The sequence below is a fragment of the Acomys russatus genome, chromosome 15 (genome assembly GCF_903995435.1).
Source record: "Acomys russatus chromosome 15, mAcoRus1.1, whole genome shotgun sequence".
NCBI classification, from domain to species: domain Eukaryota; kingdom Metazoa; phylum Chordata; class Mammalia; order Rodentia; family Muridae; genus Acomys; species Acomys russatus.
In genome coordinates this window covers 41,015,487-41,040,097 of record NC_067151.1, presented here as the reverse complement: position 1 = coordinate 41,040,097, position 24,611 = coordinate 41,015,487, and the positions used below count along the sequence as shown (strand labels likewise).

Here is a 24,611-nt window from a genome sequence, read left to right as displayed (position 1 = left end):
GTGTTTACCAGGACTTCCTTTATTCAGGAAAAGGTTATTTCGTGACTTTTAACATTTCGGGAACATAGGATACCATGTTCTCAGCAGGCTTAGTTTTCTTCTAGAAAACTAAAATAGTCAAATAAATTGCATATTTTATAAGCCATATTCAAAGAATGATATTTGAAAATATGCTTTGATTTAGGGGAAGAACTGCACTTTGAGAAAGTGTTTTTAAGTATACAGGATGAATTTCAGCAAGTCTGTCCTAATTGCCTACTGTTTAATTTTAAATTTTATTTAATTTTATAAAAAAATTATTTATTTTGAAATAGCTTTCAAAATAAGAAAAATACAATAATTTTCCCACTAGAATGATTCATGCAACAATAAGCTGGAATTCCAATATTAGTGAGAAGCTACATTGGGCTAAATACAATTATAGATGTACGTACAGAAGCACTTATGGACATGTGCATGTACACTCCGGCACAGGCTACGTGTGTCTTTGCTTTGTCATCTGAGAGCACATAAAGCAAATGACATCCGTATTAAGAGACAAACCACCTTCCTGATTTGGAAAACCATCTTGTAAAGAAAGGAATCAGAGCTGCTGGTCCACACTGAGGCACAAAATGGACAAGATGAGCTTTCTTTATGGTTTAGAAAATAAGAACAAACCCCAAATTGATGGGACTGTGTCAAAGAGACATAGGAGTCACCTGGAAAAATCCAATCAGCAGCTAAAGTTGCAGAGTCTGGGGGTGCTATTGGGTTATAACTTAAATATAAATACCAATAAGTCAATGCTCATGTAAATGATAAATTAAGAAATGGGGAGAAGAGGTTAATCTGTGGGACAATTCCAAATAAGTCATGCAGATTTCTTTCTTAGCTAACAGAGCAAGAGCTGAGGTCCCACTTCAACCTGAGTGGCCTGCAGAAGGCTCCTTTCAGAGAGGACAGTATGAGAAGGGGAAAAACTCGGCTTTCCCATGGGGAAGCCAGACAAGTAATGCCGCCTGCAGTCAGGTGACCAAGGTCAACCAACATCAATAGTCATAAATCACACTGTGCTGGTAGTGTTTATTTTTGACAAGACATAATGAAAACAGTACTTTACCTCTGGGCTTCTCCTTCTCCCAGCCCACATAACTCCAGTGTAACTGTGAGGCAAACATCAGATAATCTAACCGAGGGGCATCCTACAACAAATGGCCAAGGAAGTAAAAAACAATAAAGTTTGAGAAACTTTAGAATCAAGGGAAGTCTAAGAAGTCATGACAACTGAATCCAGTGTGTACCCTGGGAAGGATCTGGGACCAGAAGCACATAGGTAAAGTCGTGGAGATGTGACCTTGTTGAGACAAGTTCCTCAGTTATAGCAAAGGCACGCAACAATGGTGAAGTTAAAATAGAGCAATGCTAACAAGAATTCTATATTCCTGTGTTTCCTTTTTGTAAATCTCAACCTGCTGTGGAGGAAAACCCAGTTTTAGAAGACTTCCCTATTATCTCTAGTCTAATTCCTATCACTCTCAAGCAGGAAAACAGTGTTCTAAGCTTTTTGTACATACACACACACACACACACACACACACACACACGTAAAGATGCCTGTATACACAAAGACTTTTAAGGCATACAACAAAGAAGAACATCCACATTCTTGATGACCTCCTTTCGATATCCACTGCACCATGGCACAAATGCAGGCTACACCTTTTGCTCTCCTGACAAGTTTGCTTCTCTCTTACAGTTGTATGGAAGCTACTGACTGTTGCACCAGCTCTCTAGGCAGTAACCTAGTGTGACAGTGAGGTGGTTTGCTCTCTGTTGGCTGTTACTGTGCTTCACGGGCTAACTCTGCAGACGTATACTTCTAATTCCATTTGCCAAAGGGGATGTACATGTTAATCCCAGAATCAAACTACAACATCAAAGTGGGGGTGCATTTGTACTTCAGACAGATACAAACTACTCTTGGGAGCTCTATCAATTACAGTGTCCCTAGAAATATATGAAAATGTTTCACCATGCTAATGCCTGTTGCATTTTGGGGTTGTGTAAATTACATGGAAAACTGGTCTGTTAACTGCTTTTCTTTTCTTTGATCTTATTTACAATATTAACTTTGATATAGTTCCTTGAGAGAGGAATGTTGCAACTGAGCTTCAAAACATCACAGCTTCTAATAGTATCTATTATTCATACATTTAAAAAGTCTCACAATAACTTATATTTTCAGCATTACTAGCTTTTGGTGTGATAAGTTCTGAAGAATTATTCTTGTACTTCTTATCCTTCTGTGTTTTTAATGTACCTCCCTCAGCCAGAATCAGCCCCTGCTTCCAGCAGTGTCCAAGCTTCTACACCCTGGCCACCATCCAGTGCGGCAGTTCAAGGTCAGGGAGATAATCCGTTATAAGAGAGAGGAATTTCATTGTTGGAAGGAATGTCAGAGCAGCTCTTAGGTAGAACTTGCTGCCACAGTCCTGCTTTTTCTAGTTCATGAAATCAAAATGCCGTATGCTGGGGTGACCTGTCCATTCTTATAACAAATCACTAGCGGGGAAGAAGAAGAAGAAGAAGAAGAAGAAGAAGAAGAAGAAGAAGAAGAAGAAGAAGAAGAAGAAGAAGAAGAAGAAGAAGAAGAAGCTGCTTAAAATGTTTCCTAACTTCCCCTTAAACCTTTCATAACATACTAGAAAACTTATACATCCAGATACAACTTGTTTCTTTTAAGGTAATATTAAAAAGCTGTAGAAAGAACATTCTGAAATCTATTTGCCAAAATCTTAACATCTGCTCACAGTTGAAGTAGTCAGGAAGAAACAAGATTTATTCCCTAATGGGTGTGGAAACCCATTAAGAGATGGTGGCACCTTTTCTTATAAGCGGTCCACATTTCTAGTCCCTCCAAAGCCCTCAAATAAATGATGTCCAGACTCTAAAACAGCAATTTCCATTGGAAAGAGGATTCAGCAATGTACATACGGCTTCAGTTATAGACCAACTATCAAATGAAATGCTACATTTAATTCCTTTAATCTGGTCTCTGTCACAGTTAAGACACAGGCTATCTTTGTTACTTACTAGCTTTGTAACTTAATACAAATTACTTAACTTGACTAACGCTGAATTTCTTCACTAGTAACAAGAGCATAATGATGATAATCAACCTCTGGAGCTACTTGAGAATGAAACGAAGTAACAGACAATACTTAGTGCATGATGGGCAAATAGCTAGTGCTCAGTAGATGTCAGAAACTATCAGGATATGTGGCACAGTGAGCACAAGCAGCTGCAAGGGGCCATTGGGACAAAGCCTGGCTTCAACAACATTTGCTTGGGGAAATCTGGAAAGACTGCGTTTTATATTTCAAAGGAACTTATAAGAATTGATTATGTGCTCAGCAAAACCAATGTTGTTTTGATTTACTCTTATTTTATGAAAATTGTTACATCAATATTCCTAATCTAAAGAGGCTTATTGTGTTCCTTTCTCCTAATCCCTTTGTCTGGTTTTGAGAACAGAGTTATTCTAGCCTTGTAGAATGAACTGAGAAATGTACTCAAGTTTTAAAGATATTATGTAGGGGTTGGAGACTTAGTTCATGTTGCTGTTACTTTAATAAATGTTTATTATTAGGCTTATAATTAGTACAGTGGTAATATCTAACCTGCTATCACAATCAAAAAGACATAGACATCTGTTGTGTTTTAGCATATGCCTTATTTTCACCTGAGGCAAGGCAGATATTAATCCCCTAAACTATCTTCCAATATCTCTCAATTTCTATCCCATGCCATCTGCTACTAATAATTTTTATTTGGGCTACCTCCCACCCACAGTCCCAAAATACTGGCTAAGGTTGTTCATCTGGGCCACTTCTTTTATGTGGAACTTCAGATTTCCTCCTTTAGACCCATGAGGCTCTTTTCTATCCCACAGTAATCCTCCTAGTCCTTCCTTCTCCAGACCCATCTGCTTCTCTCTTTCCCAAGATCCTCTCTGTCCCCAAAGTCCAAGAACCTTCGCCACATCTACCTTCCTCCAGTCCTGCCCAGGTATTGGGTTTCCTTATTAGTCAAACAGGGAGGCTAGGTTAAATGACAATATTTGGGGTACATGAGAGTCTACAGCAAGAATCTCAGAGGGCAAGCAATTAAGAAATACAAATCACTAGACCATACTACAACATCTTAGTTCTAGCTCACTTGCTTACTAAGAGTGTAGGCCCCGACATTCAGTTCTTAACATGAGAAAAAGGGTTTTGTAAAGTTAGGATTTTCTGTTTGAAAGTGGAATTTGCTTACAGAATCTTTTGGCCTTTCCTGTATGAGAAGACAATGCTTCTCTTTTTAAATTATGAGACTTTTAGCTTTGTAGAATAAGTCATAAGATGTATTGTTCCTATTTTTCCTTTTTTAATATGTGTACAATGTGCAAACACATTGCATGTGTGTGGGGCACATGTGTAGGTATGTATGCATGTGTGTGGGGCACATGTGTAGGTATGTATGCATGTGTGTGTACATGTGGATGCTCAAGGTTGATGTTGGGAAGCTGGGGAAATGACAGCATTTGTCCTGTTGTGCTACATGCAAGTCATGCAGAGAGCTCCAGGGTTCCAGATGTTGTGAGTCATAACCTATGTCAGGATGGACTTCTGTTGACACAGCTTCCCTTGAGTTATCCCTGCTCCTGTAAGTAACCTCTCACCCATACTCCTAAAGTAACTGGTTCACCAAGTTGGATTATACTTAGGCCTGCCATCAGAATATTCCCTGGTCAGGGTGAGTAGTGTTTATTCATTACTCCCAGGGTATAATGTCACACAATATATCCAGGCTATACCATGTTCACTGCTCTTACATCTACCCACCAAACCCATCAGCATGTAACATGGAAACTCATTTGCTTAAAAACACCACCTAATAAAGGGTTCTTCCAAGTTCAGCCACCAAAGTTGTTTTAGTTTTTTTTCCTGCTGTTTTGACAAAATTTCATGGCAAAAACAGTGTAAAGAAGGAAAGGTCTGCTTGGTTCACAATTCCAGGTTAGAGTCATGACTTTGAGAAAGTCAACAGGAAGTTGGAGCAGCCAGTCAAATCACACAGAGCAGATTGGCAGAGCTCTGCCATCTTGAGAAGACCTGTGGAGAACCAGAGCAGCTTTGGGCTCCAATCTCTCTTGGTCCCCAAGCTGCTTACAGGGCATACAGGAAGAGCTGAGTCCCGCCCCTGGTCACATTAGCTTCCATCCTGAGAGCAGCTTTGGGCTCAGATCTCTTGCAGCCCCTCAGTTGCTTGCCAGCCTAGCCCATCTGAAACACAGAGCAGAAAGGCAGAGCACTGTCATCCCAAAAAGGACTGCAGGACACCTGAGAAGCTTGGAACTCTCAGCCTGCTCCTCTCCTGTCTGACCTAACTACGATACAGACAGGGAACCCAGCAGAGCTGAGCTGGGTGCAGGCTTCAACATCCACTGTCCACAACCTGAAGAGGCCTCTGGGGATTCCTAGCAAACAATCTTCAGATTGGAGCTCTCGTTGCTTGCTCCCAATTTGCCTGGCCCAGGTGGGACACAGACAGTGACCCCATTGGAGGATCCTCTAAGCCTGCTAACACCAGAGGCAACCAGATGTATAGAGGCCAGTGCAAGAAGACAAGCAACAAAACTCAGAGCCATGTAAGACCACTGGAAACCAGTGATCCTACCACAGCAAGCCCTGCAGGTATGAGCACCCATGAAATCCAAGAATAAGACTTTAAATCTCAGGTGATGAAAATGATAGAAGCCTTGAAGGAGGAAAATACATCACTCAAAGAAATACAGGAAAATACATTCAAACAGATGGAGGAATTTGAATAAATTCTATAAAGAATTACGGGAAAATTCAATCAAATGGGAGAAAGAAATGATAGAAATGAATAAAACTGTTCAAGACCAAAAGAAGAAATTAGAAGCAACAAAGAAAATACAATCTGAGGCAATCTTAGAGTTGGAAAACATAGGGAAGAGAATAGGATCCACAGACAAGAGTAACATCAATCGAATACAAGAGATGGAAGAGACTCTCAAGTGTGGAAGATACAACTGAAGTTATCTATACATCAGTCAAAGAAGACATTAAAACTAAAAAGTTCCTGACACAAAACACCCAAGAAATCTGGGACACTATAAAAAGACCAAATTAAGAATGATAGGAATAGAAGCTCCAAGCTCCAAGGCCCAGAAAAAATTTTCCACAAAATCATAGAAGAAAATTTCCCCAACCTAAAGAACGAAATGTCCATAAACACACAAGAAGCCTGCAGAACTCCAAATAGATTGGACCAGAAAAGAAAATCCTCCTGCCACACAATAATCAAAACATTAAATGTTCAGAACAAAGAAAGGACATTAAAATCTGCAAGAGAAAAAAGCCAAGTCACATATAAAGGCAAACCCATCAGAATTACACCTGACTTCTCAACAGAGACTATGAAAGCTAGAAGGACCTGGACAGATGTCATACAAACATTAAGAGACCACAGACTTCAACCAAGACTACTATACCCAGCAAAACTTTCAATCACCATAGATGGAGAAAACAAAATATTTCATGGAAAAAAAAAAAGTTTAAATAGTGCATAGCCACAAATCCAGCCCTACAGAAGGTACTAGAAGGAACACTCCAACCCAAGGAGGCTAACTCCACCCAGGAAAACACAGGAAATAAATAACTCCACACATACAAATCCACAAGAAACACACACACACACACACACACACACACACACACACACACACACATACACACATACACACTCTTAACACCACCAATATCAAAATAAAAGGAACTAACAATCACTGGTCATTACTCTTAACATCAATGGCCTCAACTCCCCAGTAAAAAGACACAGGCTGACAGAATGGATGAGAAAACAGGACCCATCATTCTGCCGCATACAAAAAACATACCTCAGCAATAAAGATAAGCATTACATCAGAGAAAAGAGCTGAAATACTGTATTCCAAGCAAATGGGCCCAAGAAGGAAGGTGGAGTAGCAATTCTAGTGTCTAATAAAATAGACTTTCAACCAAAACTAATCAAGAGAGATGGGGAAGGATACTTCATATTCATCAAAGGAAACATACACCACAGTTATTTCTCAATTCTGAACATCTATGCCCCAAATGCAGGAGCATCCACCTTCACAAAAGAAACATTACTAAAGCTTAAGTCACACATTGAACACCACACATTAATAGAGGGAGACTTCAACACCCCACTCTCTCCAATAGACAGATCATCAAGACAGAAACTAAATGGAGAAACAATGAAACTAATAGACATCATGAAACAGAAGGACCTAACTGATATCTACAAAACATTTCACCAAAACACAAAAGAATATACCTTCTGAGCACCTCATGGAACTTTCTCCAAAACTGACCATATTCTTGGTCAAAAGCAAACTTCAATAGATACAAGAAAATCGAAATAATCCCTTGCATTTTATCAGACCACCATGGATTAAAACTGGAACCCAACAACAAAAGAAACAACAGAAAGCCTACAAACTCATGGAAGCTGAACAACTTCCTACTCAATGACCTCTGGGTAAGGGATGAAATAAAAAGAGAAATGAAAAACTTGCTAGAATGCAATGAAACTGAAGGCACAACATACCTAAATTTACGGAACACAATGAACGCAGTGCTAAGAGAAAAGTTCATAGCACTAAGTACATTTATAAAGAAATTGGAGAGATACCATATTAGCAACTTAACACCACACCTGTAAGCTCTGGAAGAAAAAGAAGCCAACACACCCAAGAAGAGTAGATGGCTGGAAATAAAACTCAGGGCTGAAATCAATAATTAGAAACAAAGAGAATAATTCAAAGAATCAACAAAACCAAGAGCTGGTCCTTTGAGAAAGTCAACAAGAGAGATAATTCCTTAGTCAAACCAACTAAGAGGCAGATGGAGAGTACTCAAATCAACAAAAGAAGAAATGAAAAGGGAGACATAACCTAGGAAATCCAAAGAATCATTAGGTCTTACTTCAGAAGCCTATATGCCACAAAATTTGAAAACCTAAATGAAATGGACAATTTCCTTGATAGCTACCAATTACCAAAATTGAATCAAGATCAAGTAAGCAAATTGAATGATCCTATATCTCCCAAGGAAATAGAAGCAGTCATCAAAAGTCCCACAACAACAACAACAACAACAACAACAACAACAACAACAACAAAAAGCCTAGGGCCAGATGGTTTCAGCGCAGAATTCTACCAGAGCTTCAAAGAAGAGCTAATACCAATTCTCTTCAAATTATTCCATGAATTAGAATCAGAAGGAACACTGACAAACTCATTCTATGAGGCCACAGTCATCTTGATACCTAAACCACAGAAAGACTTAACAAAGAAAGAGAATTTCAGAACAATTTCTTTTATAAACATTGACACTTTGTAGACCAGGCTAGCCTCAAACTCACAGCTATCTGCCTGTCCCTGCCTCCCACGTGTTGGGATTAAAGGAGTGTGCCACCACGCCCAGCTTGTTTTGTTTTTTAATTTCTTTGCTCCCATTCTCACTCCTATGATAAAGCACAGAAAGATCAAGTAACCTGCCTGAGGCCACACAGCTTGGTAAACAAAGATTCAAAGCTATAGGCAAATGAAGCTGGGCATGGTGGCACATGCCTTTAGGCCCAGCACTTGGCAGGCAGAGGCAGGCAGATCACTGTGATTTTGAGGCCAGCCTTGTCTACAAAGTGAGTCCAGGACAGCCAAGGCTAACACAGAGAAACCCTGTCTCAAAAAACAAAAAACAAACAACAACAACAACAAAAAACCTCAATAAAATACAAACCAAATCCAAGAATACATCAAAAATATCATTCACCATGACCAAGCAGGCTTCATCCTAGGCACGCAGGGGTGGTTTAATATATGGAAATCCATCAATAGAATTCATCATATAAACAAACTGAAAGAAAAAAAATCACATGATCATCTCCTTTGATACCAAAAAAGCACTGGACAAAATCCAACACCCATTCATGTTAAAAGTCCTGGAGAGGGCAGGGATACAAGGCTTATACCTAAACATAGTAAAGGCAATATACAGCAAGCCAATAGCCAACATCAAACTAAATGAGAGAAACTTAAATCAATTCTACTGAAATCAGGGACAAGACAAGGCTGTCCACTCTCTCCATATCTCTTTAATATAGTACTTGAAGTCCTAGCTAGAACAATAAGACAATGAAAGGAGATCAAGGGGATCAAAATTGGACAGGAAGTCAAACTATCAGTATTCATGGATGATATGATAGTATACCTAAGTGACCCCAAAAATTCTATCCAGGAATTCCTCCAGCTGGTAAACATGCTCAGCAAAGTGGCTGGATACAAAGTCAATTTTAAAAAGTCTGTAGGTTTTAATCAAGACTCACCAGAAACAATAAAATATCACCATTTGGTTACACCACAGTACACATTTCTGATATGGTGATACCATGGTCTGTTAACACCTGCATTATACCAACTGTGTTGTAAACTTAATGATAGAAGGCTGGGAGTGCTAGTCCCCATTGTTAATCTCAACTCTGAAAAACAAACAAAATGATTCAGAGAAGCTGGGACATGCACACACATCTGGAATCCTAGCACTCGGGGGAGGGGGACAGCCTGAGGCAAAGGCAGCTTCAGAACAAAACAAAACAAAACAAAATGTTACCAAGAGAGCCTTCAATAAGTAATCTTTAAATAAGTAACTCAAAGACAAGATAAAAATAATGAATCACTGTGATACAGTGCCATTTTTATCAGACTAGCAAGATGGCTCGGAGTATAAAGGCAGCTGCTATGAAGCCAGGTTCCATGACCTTGAGCCCCAGGAGAGTAGAAGGAAGAACCAACTCCAGTAAGTAAGTCATCCTCGGACCTCCACACTGTGGCACACAAATGATCCCCCCCACACATGAAATCACAATTTTTTTTTATCAAATTTTACATCTTTCTGACTTTATGGTGATACTGAATGTATGTCTCCTTTCCTCTATTCCAATACTCATCTCTTTCTCTCTCTGGATTCCCACAAGGATGTGATCATTCCATCTTAACACACTGTCTCACCATTCAATCTTTCTAAAATCCTGCTTTTATCATTACCTGAGAAACAATTCTCAATACTTTCAGGTTGAAATGTGTATTTGTTAGAATTGTTCCCAAAACTGTCTAAAATTCAGGATTCATGTTTTAAAAGCAAAGGAAAGAAAACGCTTTAGAATACTGGATTTGGTGATGCTTTCAGCACATGGGCAATAAGAACAAAACACAGAAAGGGGACCTAGTTGATCTGGAAAAAGTCTGGGTCTCAAAGAAAAAAATGGGTTTGAGAAGGCAGCTTATGTCATGGGAAAGCCACATACATGATAAGCTGTTAATATGTACAACTTCTATAATTCAACAACAACAAAACAAAATAGCTACATTTTTAAAATGGGCAAAGGACATGAAAGACCATATGGAAGATGCCAAATGACGGTAAATACCCAAAACATTAAATGATGTTAAACGTGCAGAGATGGGAACCTGACACCATTATGGTAGGAATGTCAAATGACACGGTCCCTAGGGAAGCATGATTGCTCAACTGACCATGCTGCCTCTGGGTATCTATCAGAGAACCCAAACATGGGCTCAAAGAGACAATTGCATACCATCCTCCCCACAGCTCACAGCCCACATGCAATGGGCAAGAAGTAGAACCCAAGTCTCCACTGGATGATGAAGGAAGAACCAGAGTCCCTACAACCACAATGGACGACTGTTGCCAGTCAGGACTGAAGGGAATTCTCACACCTGTGACAACACAGATGATATTATGCTAAGTCATCTCCAACACACACACACACACACACACACACACACACAAGCCCTCTCATGTGTGCAGTGTTAGACAAGTCAACTCCTACGAACAAAGCACACAGGTGGCTGCCTAGAGCTCAAGGGGACAGAGGCTCAGCAGCTATACCATTTCAGCTTTACAATGTGAAAAAGTTCCACGCATCTACTGCAGAAAATGTAAATATAGTTTTAAACTCCTGAACAGAATAATTAGGGATTCTTTTGTTTTATTTTGTTTTTAGTTTTTGTTTTTCGAGACAGGGTTTTTCAGTATAGCATTGGCTGTCCTAGACTCGCTTTGTAGATCAGGATGGCCTCAAACTTGCAGTGATCTGCCTGCCTCTGCCTCTCCTCTCCAGTGCTGGGATTAAAGGCTTGCGCTACCACGCCCAGCAAGGAACTCTTGAAATGGTACATCTAAGGTCATGTTTTTTTTTTGTTTGTTTTTTGTTTGTTTGTTTGGTTTGGTTTTTCAAGACAGGGTTTCTCTGTGTAGCCTTGGCTGTCCTAGCCCTTTGTAGACCAGGTTAGCCCGGAACTCACAGTGATTTACCTGCCTCTTCGTCCCTAGTGCTGGAATTAAAGGTGTGCGTCACTACACCGGGCTTAAGGTCATGTGTTTTACCACAACAAAAATTTAAAGAATATTACAATTAAGCTACATACTCAACACAAAGTTTTGAAAACCTTACCACGTTTCTCTATGAACTGCTAAAATTTTAGAAGTAAAACATTTAAAAATGAAAATAAAATGTGATGCATCTTATGCAGCAACAGCACATGCTGTGTCTTTCTTTGGTACCCTACACCAACAATCCCCTAGGGATAATGAGACAGCAAAGTACATTCCACTTTGTTTTGATGAAGTCTTACTTTGCACTTGAAAGGCCTCTCATATACCTATTTGGTCCTGTCTGTTTGAACTGCAAAATTGTAAGGGCAAACACAAACCCTGAGAAAGCACAATGAACACCTTTACTTCTAGGAATATCTGCAAGACAAGCTAATTAAGGCAGGACTGTTAGGACCAAGGACAAGGTAGGCAGCTCCTGTGCGGCTGGCTACTGGCGTCAAGAAGGAACTCTTTACCTAGAGCTCCCTTCTGCAGCTCGTAACATCTGGCTTGCAGGTTCACTTCGTGTTGTTTGGAGGCCTGCATCTGCTGAGACTTCAGTATGGCTGCATCCGACAACAATTTGAGATTTTTCATTTCCTCTTCCAGGCATACCTTATTTCTCTGGGTCACTGTCAGACTTTTATTTAACATTTGTATCTCTGTAAAGAAAATTCAAAGTTTACAAACAGGAGACATTAAATCACATGACTCTAAAAACTGATTTCCCTTTAGAAAATTAATATGTGAAGATAAGATGACATTTCTGGGAATACGACATCTGGTCAAAAGTTAGATTTACATTCACTAGCAATTCTGTAAAGAAACAAGAAAAGGGCTGGACTGATAAATGATGCACCCTATTTTAGCCTTAAATTATACTACACAGTAATACAGACTATTTTTACATTTTCATAGAACTATGAAAAGTATAACACCTGTGGAGTACTCTGGGTTTTGTTTAAATTGTATGACAAAGTAAATTTAAATGCACAGCCTAAGTTGGTTGGGTAGGGTTTCTAAGATGGCGACCTGCCTAACTCTAGGTGGTAAGCGTGGAAAGGACCAGAAGGATGGGACATCTAAAACTGGCAATCTTGCGGGTCGAAAGTATGTAATGTTTAACAAATATATTTTAATGATTCCAATGCTACTCTGTCCCCTAGAGTGAAAGCAGAATGCACTGTACTAATTCAATGCCATTACTCCCTTCCATTTAATTTAATTTTTAAGTGGCTTTTTACAGTTCTACTTATATTTCAATGTGCTAATTTCATATAAGTTCCTGAAGAAATGCACAAAGCACATGATCCATAAGAAAAATTATCAAGTTTTCCCTTCACCAGTGTCTTCAGCACTCCAACATAAGCCACCACTAAGGTAGCAAACACACAATAAAAAAAATGTCATTTGTGTCACTGCAATTGATTATATTGATGGAGATGTAGCCTATGTGACCATCTGGACAGTTTCCTAGGAAAGATTACCTTGGCTAGCCTAGGTTGTATGGTAAATTCAGAGGTACCCTCAACATGCTGGCTTGCTTTGTTGTTCTTGGGGCTACCACATCTAACACAAAGGAAAGATCAAAGTGGAAACCCACAGGACAGGCCTGAGAGCAGAGGCAATACAGGCATCAGATGAGGACAGCAGAGCACAGGCAAGAATGTGGTCCAGCCAGGCTGATGGTGCACACTTTTATTCCAGCACTTGAGAGGGCAGAGTAGACAGATATTTGTGAATTCAAGGCCAAGCTGATGTGCGTAGCAAGTTCCAGGCCAGCAAGAGGGGACATAGAGATCTAGTGAGATGAGAGAGCAAGATATGTGTGTGTGTGTGTGTGTGTGTGTGTGCGCGCGCGCGTGTGTGTGTGTGTGTGTGTGTGTGTATAAGAGAGAGGGGAGGAGAAGGGAGGGAGGAAGGGAGGGGTCTTGAAAATGTGAGTGAGAAAGAGCAGGAGAATATGGCCCAAAGAAAGGAAAAGGCTCTTTAAATGGGTAAAAAGCAAGTCTGTGAGGAAAAAAAAAAAAGTGGCATTAACCCCTGCCCTGGGGCTTGAGAAGGGGCCCTGACAATTTTTTTTTCTTTTAGTTCCTTTTCAACTTTCCAAATGGGAAACCCAAAGAAATAAATGGCAGGGATCAATTGCATGTTTCTACTATGGTCCAACGGTTATATTATATGGCACTTCACCCACCGAGAATAGCTAATCCCCTTGTAAAAATGTGTACTATGAGCCTATTTCTGTGAGAGCCATGACCAGCACACTAGTAACATAAAGCTTTAAAAAGCAATGCAGCTGAACAAAGTGAGACAAATGAAAGCACTCCCTGGGCGTTTGGACGGCCGTGAAGGCTGCCTCCTATGGCTGAATGCACTGTCCCACACTGTACTGTCTTCTGCCCATGTGTAAGTCAGAATGACACTGCAGAGCAGAGCACACACGCTGCCACCAATTTATCGTTTGCCAAAGTGACTCTGCTTAGGCTCAGCTGGCTGATTCTGTTAGTGAACGCCATTGTCTCTAACATAACTAATGTCAGTGTGACTTTCTATCTGACATTAAGAAGCAGAGTGTGCGAGACGAGTTTATTTGTGAAATACAGCCTATTTCCATGTATTCATGGAAAAGTACAGCAAAATTTCCCAGCTAACAGGAACTAAAACATTTCCAACATGGTGTCAGGAAATTAAACTCAGTGAAGGCAAATTGGCTTCAGCACGGTGAACTAAATGCTCCTCTATCAGTTGCTGATGGTGTTGACATACAGTCCTACATGCTGCCATTACATACTTGCACACTTGTCATGTATGTGTGTCAATCTGAGGGTTCAGAATTATGCCCCCTACCAGGCCATCCTATACTGATGACTGTACACAGCTTGAGAGTTCTCTGTTTCAGCTCAGACTAGAGAAGCAATCCCACCCGCTCACACTTGTCCTGCCATAGCTCATATGCTACTCCGTCACGGAGGCCTTTTCTGAGTGAACCCACATGTTGCACACCAACGTGCACGCTTATTTCGCATTGATCACATATATGCATGGGGCTTAGTCTAGAATACAGGCTAACTTAGGCCAGAGATAACATCTTAACTTATTGCCCTATAGCTTCCACTGTCATGCTTTAAGACATAACAGGAGCTGTTTTATGCACACAAGCTTCCAGCCGGTTCCTAATGGAGCAGTACTGAACACGCTGGGTGAGTGTGTGCTTCTCTTTCATTTTGAGCTGGATATGCTGTTAACGTCAGACTAGGTTTAACAATTACAACATACACACCCCAGAAAAGACATTTTAGTAATGTAAACAAATATACTTATTTCATTCTTAATTTCATCATTCATTTATTTATTTATATTAAAATTGTGAACTCTAACATAATTTTTTACTTGATTTCTAAAAGGACAATAGAGTCGCGAGTGGTGGCGCACGCCTTCAATCCCAGCACTTGGGAGGCAGAGGCAGGTGGATCTTTCTGAGTTCAAGACTAACCTGGTCTCCAGAGAGTGTTTCAGGGCAGTCAGTGCTACATAGAGAAACCCTGTCTTGAAAAAGAGGGGAGTTGCAGCTTGGTGGCAGGATGCCTACACATGTGGTGTGAGCCCTGGGTCTGATTCTTAGCATTAAACACCAACAAAATTTGTTAGCTAAAGTAGGTACTAATTAACTTATTTACTTTATTAAGATTTATTTCTGTTCTTTGTAGCCCTGAGTTTAGGGAAGTGAATGCACAATTATATTGGGTCATTATGAGATTATAAGAAGTACATAACTTTATTTTCAGGGAATTCCAGTGTTACACTCACCGTGTGACCATTAATTCACATAAGGCTAACTTTATTACAACAATAGGAAAGGCCTTTTAAAATTATGTATATTAAATGAAGGAATAAAAAAAATGTACTACACTGATTTTTAAAACTCTTTTTATTTTGAAATAAATGGCTTACAGCATGTTATAAACAGATGTATAGAGGTTCCGTTTCCCCTTCCCTCTGCTCCCCAGAGAAGCAAGTTAGTTGTAACCAGCTGTGCACAAACTCGTGTGTGCGCGCTTGTTCTATGCAATTTTAGCACAAGCACAGTACTCTGGCTTGGCTTTCCATTGCTGTGATAAACACCCTAACAAAAAGCAGCTGGGAAAGGAAAAGGCGTATGTCAGATAACACTTTACAGTCTATCGTAAGGGTAAATCAGGGCAGGGACTCAGACACAAATCTGGAGACAGTCACTGAAGCAGAGGTCCCTGAGGGATGCTGTTTGCTGGCTTGCTCACCCTGTTTCTCATACAACTCCTGGGGCAGTGGGCTGGGCCGTCCCACATCAACCAACAACCAAGAAAATGGCCCCACTGACACGGCTTCAGGCCAATCTAATGAGAGCAATTGCATAGCTGAGATTTCTGTCCAGATGACTCTCTAGTTGTGTCGAACTGACAAAACAAAACAACAACAACAAACAAACAAAAAAGCCTAACCCAGACAAGTAGCCCCATATTCTTCCTACTACAATCAAAATATGGGATCATATACCACCAAGCTCATCCCTGCTCTTCATAGCCCACCAGTGCTGGTCCTCAGTAACTGCTCCTCTTCGCTTATACCTATAATGATATTATGTCAAGACTGCTCTAGGAATGGAACAATAAAGATTTTGAGATTGAACCACTTTCTGATTGGATTTGGCCCAATAACAAGACAGAATTCATACCTTATACCATTAACAGAGTCAAAACAGGTCAAACACGCTAAGGAAGAGCACACAAGAACTCCTCTGCTGAACTGAGGCAGTAGCAAACTGCTTCCTAAGGCCTAGGTGCCATCTCTCAACCCTCATCAGAGGAGCTTTTTTTCAATAGATGATGATTTATACAGAGACCCAAAACTGGACGATTATGCAGAAAATAAGAAACGGCGGAGGTCAGCTCTAAGGGGGGGCGCCTCTGTCATATCCTCTCCCCCCAAAGTCTCAGGACTATAACAGAAGAGGAGGCTGAGAATTTGTGAGAGCTATAGAGCTATTTGCCAGACACAACAGGGCCTTGGCACACATGAACTCACGGTGGCTGTGACTTCATATGCAACATCAAGCCAAGCAAAAACTCTCAGCATGAATGGGAGAGCGGCTGTGACTTCCCGTGCTCGCTGGGGAGCTGTTGGCAACTGCTGGTCACTGCAGGAGGGAGAGTCAGCTTTATGTAGGGATTTGAACCCTATGAGGCTATCCATGTTCCAGTACACGGTCTCATGCCGATGCATACACAGCAGCACTAAGTGGACTTAGCGGCCTTTAAAAAAACGAGTACCTGATTTTGGAAAAGGAAAGTGCTTAGGAGGATAGGGAGGGACTGGAGGGGAGAGTACATTTGACCAAAAACACACTATGGGTTATGAAATTTCCAAACAGTGAAAAAAGGAAAACTGTGAAACGATTCTGAAATGGGCTTTTTTTTTTTTTTTAAACCTGGAGATTTTTCTTTGATGTGCTTTCAAATTATTGCTCATATTAACAATTCTTTCCTTTTTGTTACTGATTTGGATTATACAGAATGGATATAACACTATTTGGCCTTCACTTGCAGAAAGGTATCTATGGAACTATTATGAGCAAAAATGTAATGAACATTTAAATACAGGTAGCATGTTTTAATATAGCCTGGGCTATGGGCTGATGGAGACAAAAGGAGGGAAGGAGGGAGAAAAGGACAGAAAGAGGGAGGGAAGGAGGGAGAAAAGGACAGGAGGGAGGGAGGGAGGGAGGGAGGGGGGGGAGGGAAAGACAAACATGACAGGTGAAAGCACCCTACTATAGTTACTCATATAACCTTCATCATTCTGTAAATATCAACAGAATTTTTAGTTTTTAAAGTGTGGAAAACTTCACCTCACTACCAATTCGACTAACAACATCCACTGAAGCAATATACACTACAAAACTATATATGTAATTTCATTTTTTTATTGAAGATTTGGAATTAATTTTAATGGTGTATTTAACTCCAATTACCTAAAGTGTCACATTTCAGTAAGAGGCTAGTGCCACATTTCAAGTGCTCTATAGCCCCATGTGACTGGCGGCTACAGTGCTGGACAGCACAGTAGACTGACATTTTTTCCTGCTTCACTTCTCTTGGCATTGAGGATACCATACTCTGTTCACTTTCTAAAGCCTGAATCTGTGGAAGCCCTGTGTTCCTGTATCCACCGGCACCTCTGCTGCACTTGAGTGCGCTGAGAGCAGCTGTACAAAGCCCAGTGTCAGCACCTTTCAAGTTTTGCACCTGCTTGTCCCAGTTGGCACACCTGTGCCCTGAGGCTGGGATCATGCTGACAGTAGTGACAAGATCTCTCCTGCACACACCCATGTGTTGTATGCACTCCCCTCCTGTTTGAGAACTGAGTATGCTGTCCTTGTGAGTGCATTTCTATGCCCCAGCTTTGGAAGAAAGCCCCGTTCTTTTTCTCAAAGAAACTATAGCCTAGTACAGAGGACAGACAGTAGACAACAGAAATCAATAAATGGACAAGAATACTCCCAGTAGTGACACATATTACTTAGTATGAAACAAAGGACAGAGAAGTTTAGATACGGAGGCTTTAGGACAATCTGCAAAGGTCTATTGGAGGAGGTGCATGCAAACTGAAACATCAATCTCTAGAACTAGGAGGGCAGTAGCCAGCGCCCCTTCAATGAGCCTGAAATGCTTTCCTCTAGGACAGCTTCTCTCAGACTTTTGTTTGTTTGTTGTTTGTTTGTTTGTTTTTTCAAGTCAAGGTTCTCTGTGTAGACTTGGCTGTCCAGGACTCGCTTTGCAGACCAGGCTGCCCTTGAAGTCACATCGACCCGGCTGCCTCTGCCTCCCAAATGCTGGGATGAAAGGTGTGCGCCCAGATATGGTACTTATTTTTAATGGCATCCTTTCATGAGCAGGTGTCCTTCATCCTGGACTTTATCGATTTTTGCTCTTTTATAGTACTTACCTTTTCTCTTTCCATCAGAAATAATGTCTTCCTTGCTTAGATTTAATCCAAGATGTTATTACTCTACTGTGCATGTGGTCATTACCCTTTCTGTTTCAGTGTGTTTGTAATTGGTCTATAGAAAGGCTATTGATTTTTGTATGTCAATTTGGCATCCTGCCACTTTGCTGGAAGTGTTGCTCAGTTATAGGAGTTTCCTGGGGACACCTTTAGGGTCTCTTCTGAATAGAGTTATATCATCTGAAAGTAAGGGTCTGTGGCTTTTCCATTTGTTTGGATCTATTGCACTTCCTTCACTTACTGCTCTAAGACTGAGCATTATGTTGTGTGGGAGTGGGAAAAGTTGCGGCACTGTCTTGTTCCTGGTTTTAATGAGAATGTTTCAAGTTGTCCTCCGTAAAGCACAATGTTGGCTATAGCACTGTCACATGCAGCCTTTCAGTTGTGTTCTCTGTTATGTTGCTGTGTTTCCCCAATCCTTATTATCTCCAGTACTTTTGTCGTGAAAAGATTTTGTCAGAGGCTGTTTCTGCACCTAGTGAAATGACCCTGTGGTTTCTGGCCTTGAGTTTACCTGGGTTACATTTACTGGTTTGTGTTTAGTGTTTAGTAACGGTCCCTGCATTTCTGGAAGGAGTCCAACTTGATCTCCTTTTTCAGGTGCTCCTGTGTTTAGGTTGCAAGATTTTGTTGAGAATTTTTTTAAATCTATGTTCATGAGGGAGATTGGTTTTTATAGTATCAGGGAGATTTGTTGCATATATATCTTTATTTCTTTTGATATTAAGTAACACTGACTTATTTTCAATGTTTCTTCTATTTTATGGAACTTGAGACAGGGTGGTTTTTGCCCTGTTTAAGGGGTTGGTAGAATTCTATAGGGAATCCATCTGAACCTAAGCATTTTTTAAAAGTTGGGAGACTTTTAAAATGTTTTTAAATTTGCCTCAATAATATTGTTTTTTGTATAGTTCTATTTAAGTAACTGATTTCTTCTTGGTTTAATTTTGATACCCCAGACACACCTATAAAATCATTAATTTCTTTGCAATTTTTCCAACTTAGTGGAATATATATTTTTGAAGTATATCCTTATGATCCTGAATTTCATTGCTTTTTGTCCAAATGTCTCACTTTTCACCTCTAATTTTATTGTTTTACTAATTTGGGTGTTTCTTTCTCTCTTTCTCTTACTTAACTAAGCTAAAGAATTGTCTATTCTATTTATCTTCTTTTGTTTTGTGGGTCTTTTGTTTGATTGTTTATTAGACAGGGTCTCACTATGTGCTCTTGGCTGGCCAGGAACTCACTACATAGACCAGGTTGGCTTCAAACTCATAGAGACGGGCCATGTCCACCACACCTAGCTCAACTCCTTATTTCATCAATTCCTCCATTGTTTTTTACTTATATTTCATTCATTTCTCCTCTTGTCTTTATAATTTCTCTCCACCTAGTACTTCTGGTTTGTGTCCAAGGCCTTAAGATGGATCATTACTTACCTGAACTCTCTTTGGTTTTTAAAATATATTATACATATAAACTTCCCTCTTAGACCTGCTTTCACTGTGTCCTTTAGGTTTTGCTATGCTGTTTTTATTTTAACTCTAGGAACATTTTTAATGTCTTGGTTTCCTCAAGGAAACATACAGAATAATCCCCAAAACTAACTGAACAATAAACAAACAAAAGCAAAACTACCATGAGACATATGTGCAATACTGGAGATGACATAAACAAAAAACAAAAAATGAAAAGAATGCTTATGAAGTTAATCACTGACACAGCTGTGTTGAGTTGAAAAGTCACTTTCCTAGATTTCTCTTTCTCAAACAGGACCCACTTGGAGCTGTGTCTACCAGAAACAGATCACTATGTAGTCTTGGTGTCCCACATAGCTCTAGTATGTAGAGAAGGAGCAGCTGTGAGTCCTTTTCTGCTGGCTTCCTCACACTGCTGCACTCCACCTTGACTGCTGACGCTGCAGGTCTGCTGGGTGTGAAGAGAGCCACTGAGGTCTCACTCCTGCCCCCAGGGTAGCTTGTCCCAGTAGATGGTCACTGAGGTCAGAGGAGATCTGGCTTAATGAGTTTATTTGCAGACCTTGTCTCTTGCAAGGAAGCAGCTGACTGTGTTTTTAACTCGGCCATTTTCTTTCACCAAGTTTCAGTGGTTGTTGTGTGACCAGACTTAAGGGGAGATATTACACACACTCTTCTCAGTCCAGATAGGGAGCCTATAGCAGACCAGAGTATGGACACCACTAAAGTTCAAACCAATGGGCTGTGAGTTTTATTGGGGTTACTTACAGCAGCAGCACGAAGGCCCCTCCCAGCATGGGATTCCTGCTGGGGGTTCCTTCCCTTGATAAGAAGCTGTAAGCCGTCAAATGAAACAAGGCCTTTCCTCTCCAAGTTGCTTTGGTCACAGGGTTTATTACAGCAACAGCAACAGAAAGGAAACTAAGTCAACTGCTATTTCTACATTGTCTACAATTGTTTCTTCCACCAATGTATTGAGCCATCAAAGCCGTGCTGGTTACAATCAATTTCTTCTAAATTCTTGTTAATATTGATATTTTGACATGAATCATGAATGTTCTTAATGCAGTCTATGTGGTGAACCCTAATAACAGCATTTAATCTTAATGACATCTACAGTTGAGAATCATTTCCAGAGGTTTTCGATTTACTATGTCCAGATAAGTCAGAGAAACCACTGTCCTTGACAATGATAAATTCATAAAGTGTACAGTGTAAGACTTGAGTAAAGACCCCTGATCCATAGACTGTAAAGTGGCTGGTGCCAGTTAACAAGTATGAAAATATCACTAATCTCATTAAACCCCAGAGTTCTTGGGTGAAATTATATTTTGAAAGGATTTGCTTTTCTTTGAGACTGGATCTCAGCATGCCACTCAAGATAGCCTTGGATTCCTTGAACAAAGTTATCCGCGAGCTGGAGCAGGAAGTATGCCCCACCAGGCCGAGCTCACTGTATTGACAACAGTTATCAACAGGAGGCTTTACACGGTCAGGAGACTGGTTTTATAAACAGATGTGCTGTCGTCCAGGCTTCGCTGTTCCATTTATATTGAACAGGCAGGGTAAATCTCATAGGAGTCTGAAAGAGTCCCAGGATTTGAGGATGCCAGATGAAAAGGAGCTTCCCAGTCAAGTCAGCCTTTCCTGGCGCCAACAAGAGAGCCAGCATGTCCTCTGAAACTGGGTGATAATTTCTCTGGCTATGAAAAGTCCTAAGTGGTGTCCATATGAAAGACCAAGTGTGCACCAGGAAAGACCTAAGCTCAAGGCCGTCATTAACGAGTTCAAGGGATGATGAACTAGAAACTGCCCCCCACCCCGTCCCAATGTTGTTTAATGAGGCCATCTTCATCAATTATCTTAAAGAGATATTCTGGATAATTTGATGCTGCTTCTAACTCAGCATTTGCTGCTTTTTCTTGCACACTTACCTTATTAAGGCATTTCTTTTCCTCAAACCTCCTGAACCAACTTATGGTAGCTTCTGTAGTTTCTCATTTCTCTCAGCCTTCATGAATTTAGTCAGGGACATGCTCTAAATTAAGCTTTAACTTCAGAGAGTGTTGTGGGTGAAATCTTTATCGGTAATAAATTAGTAATAACACTGCTTATCTTCTGTATGTTCAGTGAAGTATCACTCCTCATTTCTCTCAAGATTTTCTTTGCTTTCACAACTTGGAAGATGGTGGCGGTTCCAGAGGCCTAACTTTTCACCTACTGACTTTTGACTTCCTCACTAAGCCTAATCATCATAGCTCTTGATCTTTCATTTTCTCCAGCACTTACATTCACTATGGGGTTTTTAATTGGCCTAATGTTGGTACTTCTGTTTGCGGAGGGCCCAAAAGAGAATGAGAGACATGGGAATGGCTGTTTTGGGAGCAGTCAGAACACAGAAAATATGTTAAACTTAAGTGCACCTCTTACACGGGTGTGGTTCATAATGTCCTAAAGCAGTTATAATAGTAACACCAAAGGTCACTGTCTGCAGATTATAAAATAGGAATCAAAAGTATTGTAAGAATGACTACAATATGACAGAATGTGTGTTCACCAGCGAGCACATGACACTGGAAACAGGACCCAGAGAGCCTGGCCCACAAGGGATGGCCAGAAGCCTGCCATTCATAAAAAGATGTGATGTCTGCAGAGCACAGTGAGGAGGGAATGTGAACCACATTTTTAAATATTTCTAGATTGTGTACTAACATTGTGAGTGGTACATTATGGAGATGGGGTTCCATTTTGTTTCCTCAGAAGAGTATTAAGGGGGCTGGAGAAACAGCTTAGCAGTTAGGAACATTGTCTACTCTTTTAGGGAAGCCAAATTTGATCCCCAGCACCCATGTGGTAGCTCACAACTGTCTGTAACTACAGTGTTTCAGGGCAGACGAAATTCTCTCTGGATTCCTTGGGCCCCAGGCACACAAATGATGTACAGATAAGCATAGAGTAAAACATTTATAAACATAATTTAAAAAAAAAAATCAAGGAGTACTTTTTTCCTTTGGTTCTGCTTTGTTTTAATGAGCAGTTAATTTAGCTAAAGTCAAACTATAAAATCTGTTCCCCAGGAAAGGTATCTGTTAAAGTAGCAATCTTCTTAGTCTTACTTAGGTGGGCTGCTCAGTCCTCCCTATGTACATGTACTCCAGAGAGAAGCCAGAGGTTTGGAAAGCGTTCCATGCAAAATCTGCTCTCTCCCGCTGTCTCTGCACCTGGCTATTCCCAGAGGCTGGGGCTACCTTGATCTCTGTCCTCTCATCTTCAAGTTTAAAAGAACACACTTTCCTTTCATACTTTTTGCTTGTGTGCAGAATAAACAGTATCCTGACCTCAGTCTACTGGCCTTTAAAAAAAATAAAAAAGGAAAGGAATTCACCAAGTTCCATATCCTTTTTCAATATTTAAACTAATTTTAAAATACTTTGAGGCAGTTTTAGGTTCACAGTAAAAGTGAGAAAAAATCTGAGTTCTTAGTTACCTCCCACCGCACCCTCCACCCCTGGCCTCCTCTCCGAGTGACATCCGGTAGGACAGTGGTGACTCTGGTTCAAGACAATCAACAGCGACATCTTATTATCCAGAGCTCATCATTTACACTAAGGGTCACACCTGGTGTTTTATATTCTGGAAGTTTCAGCAAATGCATAATGATGTGAATGTGCCACTACAGTATCCTAGAGAATAATTTCCACAACTTAAAATTCCTCTGTGTAATACATAGCCAATGGGCAGCTTGGCCTTCATGTGGGTCCCCTAGTAAGAGGAGGCACGGTAATGGGGGCTGTCTCTGACATGGACTCTGTTGCCTGCTTTTCGATCACTTCACCCTGGAGGGGCTGCCTCTCCAGGCCACAGGGGGAGAAGATGTGCTCAGTCCTGATTGGACTTGTGCAGGTGTGGGTTGGGGGGCTCTCCCCTTATCTGAGGAATAGGGGAGAGGGTGGGGAAAGAAGAAGGTGGGACCAGGAGAAGAGGGAGGGGCTGCGATCAGAATGTAAAGTGAATAATTAGTTAATTAAATTCCTCTCTGTAACACATATGTACCGGTCCTTGCCTCTAGCCCCCATCAGTCACTGAAGTTCACGGTTTTATAGTTTTCCCTTTCCAACAGGTCATGAAGATGTACTTCTCCATGCTGCCCTTTCAGGCTGGCATCTTTCATGGAGTCAGTATCTTCTTTCAATCTTTGACACTTCTGCCTTTATATGCTTGGTTTCAGTCTCTCAGCAATGTTGAGTAATTTTGTTCAGTATTTATAATTATTATTTGGGGGTGATCTAATATTACTATGCAGCCATTGAGATAAAGAGAAAAAAAATTTAAACAAATCCATATGCTTTACAAGAGTAATCATACTTTTGACTACAGCTTTAGATGGAGGTACTGTAGCTTATGTTAGATTCCTACTGGATTCTAGGAATGGAGTGGACCTTAATGTTTATTTACAGGACCAGCTAGTAATCAGTATTAAAAGTAGAGCCTATGCCCCAACAGACAAAGAAAACACCGTAACTTTGCATAACTATGATGTACCAGTTACACACAAAGCAATTAGGCTGTAAACATA

General features: G+C 40.5%; 1 protein-coding gene across 1 annotated transcript in view; it reads right to left on the bottom strand.

Annotated features, from left to right (window-relative positions):
- The window catches only part of Lekr1 (leucine, glutamate and lysine rich 1), a 170,274-nt gene that overhangs the window by 82,903 nt on the left and 62,760 nt on the right, over positions 1-24,611 (bottom strand). The window contains exon 6 of the mRNA XM_051157263.1: positions 11,987-12,172. Coding sequence (XP_051013220.1) covers positions 11,987-12,172 — 186 coding nt within the window. The remainder of the gene's footprint in view (positions 1-11,986; positions 12,173-24,611) is intronic.